The 7,490-nt window shown below is 36.9% G+C and overlaps 1 protein-coding gene across 5 annotated transcripts in view; it reads right to left on the reverse strand.

Annotated features, from left to right (window-relative positions):
- Positions 1–7,282, reverse strand: part of LOC109958085 (muscleblind-like protein 2a) — a 19,967-nt gene extending 12,685 nt beyond the window's left edge. For 2 of the 5 annotated variants that reach the window (XM_020596435.1, XM_020596432.1), the window contains exons 1-2: positions 7,024–7,281; positions 2,260–2,915 (exon numbers count right to left, since the gene is read on the reverse strand). In XM_020596435.1, the coding sequence (XP_020452091.1) occupies positions 2,260–2,448 (189 nt within the window). In that variant the 5' untranslated portion in view covers positions 2,449–2,915; positions 7,024–7,281. Of the gene's footprint in view, positions 1–2,259; positions 2,916–7,023 lie in introns of all 5 variants that reach the window. The other 3 variants (XM_020596434.1, XM_020596431.1, XM_020596433.1) reach the window with 2 other exon arrangements.
- Between the last annotated feature and the right edge of the window lie 208 nt (positions 7,283–7,490).

Genomic DNA, 7,490 nt, shown 5'->3' on the forward strand with positions numbered 1-7,490 from the left:
TATAATACTTGTGTGGTGTAGAAGAGAATCATTTACTGCTTGCAAACCAATGTTGTGAATGTTGGTCCTTGGGGTAGGACTGGATAAGTCTGACTTCTTCCTACTCCATTCAAGCATGTACTAGGTATAAGCAAATGGATATTGGATTATGTGTACAATCATGTGTGTTGTCATATCAACTGTCTTTACATGCTTGAAAGAATAAATCAAATCAAATCAAAGGTTGCTACTTTCAAGTCCTTGACTGCTGAGGCAAAGACAAGCTGTGTATAAATGGCTTCCAGCAAGGAGATAAGATGACTCAACATGAGAATAGTCCAGGGGGCACAGCTGTATCGTGCTGTGATGGAGAATGTGTGAGAGTGGAATAAGGCAGCCTCTGGCCTCAAACAGGAGAATACACTGGCTGGAATCCAACTGGCTGATAGAGAGAAATTTTATAGTCTATGTTAGATAAGTGATGCAAGTGACAGGTATTCTACCGTTTTACCTTTTGGAAAAGGGTGGTATTAGCTATTATTTTGCAAACACTGGTGCTACAGTACAGTACATATAACAGAAGATAAAGCTTTGAGAACGCAGTTCTCTTCTGTGGCTTGTCTTTATCAAATATATCAACTCCTAGAGTTAAGATTTGCGTTAGTGCAGAAACACAATTAGGCAGGGTAAAGACCTTAAAGGCCTCCTAAACTAAAAAACATGTTTTTTTTTAAGTTTATATGCCCTAAAATGTCAGACTTCTACTGTACTGACTGGTGTATGTACACAGTTTATCACTAACAAGGTGTTTTCACATCATTCTGCTGAAGGGGGCAGTGTCAGTCCACTTCCTAGAAATCCGTCTGCATGCAAACCAAATTTGTGATGATACAAATCTGAAACCCAATCATAGCTCACTATGCAAATGCAGAGTTTGACAGTTTGAGAGCTAGTTTTTTGGCTTCTGGTAACAGTCTAAGTGCTGCGGTTAGCTAGCTGCTAATAACACAATCTCCCGGTCTTCTGTTAACGTAATATTAATGTTACCAGATTAACTTTTGGATCAACTTTAAAAACTGAAGAGATGCTGACATGCTATCAAATGGACTGAGTCATGCAACTAGTTACTGGTGTTTAATAACTAGCACTTACTTAAGATACAGTATGTTACTTAAGCTGCTAAAGCTAACAGTTACCTTAAAATCAAGCAAAGGATACTGACATACTATCATGTGTCAAGATGGTATGAGACACTTAAACAGCAAAGCATAGATATTATATATGACAGAGAAGGCTAGGCTTGGCTCACTGTTGAACTGAATGCTGACAGCCTGCTTCTGTTAACCACTAACGTTAGATTAACACTACATTTTGGACCAGCCAAGATAATACATACTGTTAATAATACTGATAATAATACTGTTTAACCTAATGAGATGGTATGAGAAGTAGTAGACATATAGAGACGTACTGATGTTGGAATGTAATATTAACAGTTATGTTTGACTGCAAGTAATACAGCAAGGAAAGCTCTCCATTCTCTGGTAACTTTACTGGATTAACGTTTCAGATGTGAGAAAATAAAAAGATACTGATATACTACCAAACATTATGGGAAAGTAGTAGACATGCTTAAGTATCACCAGCAAATTAAAATGACACATTTGGCTCAGTAACGCTGCAGTATTAGTAACTGAACTTTGTGCAAACAGCCTGCTGCTAATAACCCTGTCTCACTGATATATCAGATGTTGGACCAACTGAGAAAATAAAGGCATACTGTCAAACTCTCATCCAGACTTTAAATACATTTGCACATTTGACTTGTATCTCTTTTATACAGTACAGCTGTGTGGGTGAATGAGGCTCAAACATAACCTGCTACATCTCTTCAGTTTTCACTCCTGCATCTCATCCAGGTACACTGAGTTCACACCCTAAACTCACACCCAACCCATGTCCTGCTACAGTATCATCATAACTTGGTAGACCTGCAGGTCTAATTGTATTTGTTGGTCTGGGCTAATATCTGTGATCACATTCTGTTGAACCTGCACCACCATAACCAATATGATTAATGGCCAAAGTGTAAAAGCATTATCTAAAATAACATGTAACATGTATTATTAGATATAACACATAGAGAAGCCATTCATTTAGAGTCACAGGTGACAACATGGAAAATTATAGGATGAAAAACTAAAGTTTTGCACTCCTTATTGCAAAGGAAAAGTGTTCTTACAGAGCTGTTACAGTTAATACAGTGTGTGCATTTCTTACCTTCAGTGAGTCAAAGCAGGCAATAACTCTTCCATTTTCTATTTGGCAGCTCTTTGGCGGATGAGCAAATTTGCATTCCTCATCACTACGAGAACAGTTTCCCCACTGAAACTGTCGACAGACTTCCAGAGTTAACCATTTTGTGTCTCTTACTGAAGAAATGTTCAAAGCCATGTCCAAATCATACATAAAATTTTAAATGTCTATCCAATTGTTGTGTGCCTCATACATTAAAAGCTGTAGGGTGGTGTATGTACAAAGTGCTCTGTTAAAACAACCTGCTGAGTCCTCCAGGTTCATTAGATGGCTGGTCAAACACTGAGAAGCCCAACAAATGTATGGGTTTTTTTTCTACTTCAAGTTCAAGTGTATATTCCACAACTGATGGTTAGGGATAGGCGAAGGAAATTCAATGCAGACTTGTTATTTTAGCCATTCTCTGGTCATTATTCTTTGCCCTCTTATTCTCTTATATTATAGCTCTAATTTAGCACTCTTAGGAGCTGAAGTTGCAAGCCAAGTGGTGGCACAGGCCTGCATCTGAGGTATCCTTTGTTGGTTCTTGAGTTTGGCCTTAGAGAAAGCACAGACAGGCCATGTACACAGACTAACTTCAAGTTGGGGATATCTTCTTAAAGGCACTTTCTGTTGGTGATCTGAAAGACAAAAGCACATGTACATAATTATTATAATTATTGTTTAATTGGTCTACAGTAGGTGTATTTAGTGCTACTGTATTGTACTGTATCTGATTATTTCTTAAGAGTCATAACATCTCACAAAATTTCATCTTTTTCTCTAGACACTGTTCATTCTCTAGAGTTTACAACAAAACGCAGATCGGGCCAAACAATAAAAAAATATGACTTTCATGTAATTGTACCTAATAAAGTGGCTGTTAGTCATGTGAGATTTTCAAGAGACAAGCCCAATAAAACCAACTACAATAAAGCCACGGTACTTTGACACCTGCCTGTGTTTAAAAATTATTTCTGCCTCTCAAATCAGTAATTTGCTAACTAACTTGCAGTGACTAGCAGTTAACTGATAAAAAAAAAGATTAAATCTCAGAAGTCCCCTCACCTTCAGTACTAACAGGATATAAGAAATTTCTTCTGTTTGCCTGCAAAGCATGCCAGACACAAGACGTCTGATTTGAAATTCACATTCTCCCATGCAAAGTCAATACAATATTTTTAAAAAGTTTATCAGCCCCAAGGTAACACTAATTTAGAGTAAACAATATAAATGTCCAGTAAACAATCAAGCTAATTAGCTCACTGGCATATAGTTAGCTTGCTAGCTCAGATAGCCCTTTGTCTTCTTCAGTAGCTTTGAGCAACTGTCCAACAGTCTGGTTCAAGAAACCATAAACACACAGTAACAAAGTCAGTTCAGCCATAAACCAGATCATTTCCCCATCATTTTGTGGGCAAAAGCATACATTACATCAGTAAAGTCTCATTCCAGCCTCACACTGCTAATGGGTGGATACAGTAATTTGCAAAGAATACAGATGTTCAATATTTCAAATGACCATTCTGATCTTTACAAAAGCTGTGTATAACAATACATGCAACACTATCTCTGCATATATCACTAATATAAAACACAACACATTTCTGCAGGCACACTTCTTCAATAAAATATGCATGTTACAAACACAGAGCCATAGTTGTTGTGCTAGTCTGCAATGTATAGCGGGGTCGTGCCATGGCAATCAATAAATTGATAACAGTAGAAGAAAATTTCCAAAGCTTAAACCCATAGAACAATATGTGTTATGCTACATTTGTAAATACATTTTGTAAACCTGTACCCGCTAAAATGGATTCATGCATCATACATATACCATGATAAATTGTATACTTTCTCTCTGCTCATTACAACCTATTTTCCATTGCTGTTACTCTGTTCATCAATAGAAACACCTGGGGCTAAACAGCTACAGTCAGATATGCTGACTCTAGGCCCACTAAGGCATATACAGATTAAAAGGACAGACAGACTAAGCTAAGATCAACAGGACAGAATAGTCAGAGCTGTATACTAAGTGGTAAAACACACAGGAAGTTGCTGAGCAGGCAGAAACAGTGGTTAACCCAAGAGCTGAATAAATCTGTATGAGAGCAGAAAAGTTTATCCCCTGAGAGCAATTAATGTGGTCTGCAAATGTAAGAGGCCCCAAAAGGTTTGATTCAGAAACAACTCTGCTGTTGTTAAGTGTAACAGCCTCTCAGCAAGCTATCCCACAACATTCTGCAGCAAATTCCTTCAGGCGCAAATCAGGAAATGGAGCAAGAAAACCCACCTCTGTCAGTTAATGCAGTACTGAACAACTTCTGTCCCCGACCAACAATGTAGGCTACAGCTGCAACTTTTGAGCAGCTAACTTGTTAAGGCAAAGACCAAAACAACAGCTTTTATCCTCCTCTCTGTCTGGTGGATTCAGTGAGCAACGATTTTCTTGTCACAACAGTAACAGCAGATTGTCCGTCCACATTTCCAGCCACCCCCTTCCTGCCTGGTAGCCGGCCTCTGGGAAGATCCTCCCAGTCAGATATTGGCCAATAGAAAACCAGAAGCTGATGTTCTGTGTAAAAACTGGATGCACAGCTTGGAGAAAGCCACTGCTGGCAGTTGAACATTTATCTATGAATAATATCTGATGGCATATAGAGAAGACAAAATTCAAAGCTAGATCCACGCCTCCAGAATGAGTTACAGTAATGATGTGTAAGTGTAGACTAGATTAGCATTCTACAAACCTCTATCCGAAACATAAACCATACAGTATCTTTCCACAGTTTGTACAGTTTAAGTAAACACAGGCCTTTATCACTAACTCCTTTTGCACAACAATCTCATTATGTTATGCAGTAATTTTGTGTACTTACAACACCTTAGCAAGCCAGTTTTTCAACTTAGTTTGTTTTCATTTCAGACTGGAACATCAGGGTTGACCTTGAAAAATAGATAAATGAACCTGCAGTTGCCTTTTGAGTTCAGATCGAAAATGCAAGCAATAAGATGAGTGTTTACATTTTCTCATGTAAAGGTTATTTATATAGACTATACAAAAAATGGTAATATTTGGTAATACACATTTCTAAAGTCTAGCACCATTATTCTCAACAGTTCTGCAAAATCCACCAATAAGTGTGTTGTTTTAAAATGTTATGTTATGAGATTTAGCAAAAACAGACAGGATTCATATAGTTACCGCACATTTTGATTCTGATGAGTAATGTCTCAAACAAAACAGATTTAAAGGAAAATTCAACATGACAGCTCCAAAAATTGATGCTAAACTCTCAAAAGTGATTGTAAGGCATCCTGGAGAAGGCTTTTTCAGTAAAATATTGCAGTTCATTCAAGCTGTGTACTGCATGTATTAAAAATGTACTCTATGTACAGCTATGTTTATCAGCTTCAGCAATGAAAAAAGAAAACATAATACCACTAATATGGGGCCAGAATATAACAAAGTTAATTTACTTAAGTACTGTACCCAAGTACGAATTTTAGGTACTTGAATTTTACTTTAGTATTTTCTATTTATGCTACTTTATACTTTTACTCCACTATATTTCGGTAGTGTGCTGCATTTTACTTTTTACCCCACTACATTTATCTGACTGATATGGTTGCTGGTTACAAACTAAGAGTTTACAGAAATTATACAATATTGGCTTGTGATTCCTAAAAACCCTGTGGAATATAACTAAGCACATTTACTTGAGCACTGTACTTAGTAATAATTTGCTGTTCTTTTCATTCCACATTATACTCAGAGGGAAATGTTGTTCTTTTTACTCCATTCAATTTGATCTGACAGCTAAAAGTACTGTTACTTTACAAAACTAAAGTTTGACATACAAAACATATGAAGAATTCCTGAAATATAATGCTTTGTTATAGACTAAACTACAAGGTAAGCACAGATGAAATGATTAGTAAAATGAAAACAAATTAATTGTGAACAACTTTGATAAATGTTTAGTCATTTTTCCAGTAAACATTTCATAGTTTTGAAATGTGTCGATTTGCTGCCTTTATTTTTAATATACCTATTTCTGTTGAGCTTTGTATTATTATTAGTTGGGAACATTAAGTGTTGAGCTCTGGGTAACTGTGATGGCATTTCTCACAATTTTCTGATTTCTTCTAACAAAGTAAACAACCAGAATATTATCAGGAGCTTAACCCATAATTACAATAATACTTAGGTTATTTATCTGCACTCATACATAAAATAGTTGAAATATAGCTCCACTTCACCAACTATTGTACAACCTTAAAACGCTGCTTACACATGATTGGGTCAATAATACAGTGGTCCTTTTTCAGCTTTTACGTTCTAAAGTTTCAAGTTATACTTACATCCTTTCATTTGAGCAACATTTTCCATCCAGGACTTTTACTTCTAATTGGGTGTATTTACAGTGTGACGTAGTAGCCTACTTTTACTTAAGAAAAGTATCTTAATACTTCTTTCACGTCTGCTAATGTACTGCGACAGTCAACTAACCTGACAACACTGCGCTACATCTTGCTTGCACAGTTTGTTATTTAAAAGGTCTGGTTTAGTCTCATCCCTGGCTACTTTAGCTAGCTAATCGTATATAACAGTTAGCTAAATAACACACAGCTAAACAGAGGCACAGCTGTCATGGACTAACATTATAACGTGACAGAACAATAACAGAAACATGTATTAGTTTATGTTAGCCATACTGTTAGCCGAGGCGTGTACCTGCTTACCTCATCATCACGGATACAGCAATCACGCACCAGCTAGGACAGACGACACCGCAGCCCAACTGAACTAACGAAAACAAGATGTCAAGTGATCCCGAAATGTCTGTTCAGCAGTCCATTTTGTTCATGCTCTGTTCGCAGAATTGAAGCTTGTTATTTCGGCTACGTGTCCGAGCTAATATCTTTTTTACTTTGTAGTACAGCACAGATTTGAGCAACAAGCTTTTAACAGCTTACTGTGCGACTGTCAGTTTTAATGTGATGAGGGTGTTTTGCTGGGTGCGCTGGGAATTGTTATACTATCAGTAATTTTATATGCGATATTTGGAATAACTTACAGCAAATACAAAAATCATTACAATATCAGATACATGAAATTGGACAGAACGCTTCAATTATTGGCAAAAAGAGGTATTTTTATAAGTATAGCACCTTACATCACCCCTACCACTGCAAAGTGGTACGGTCCA

The sequence above is a fragment of the Monopterus albus genome, unplaced genomic scaffold, assembly GCF_001952655.1.
Source record: "Monopterus albus unplaced genomic scaffold, M_albus_1.0 scaffold30.1, whole genome shotgun sequence".
NCBI lineage: Eukaryota > Metazoa > Chordata > Actinopteri > Synbranchiformes > Synbranchidae > Monopterus > Monopterus albus.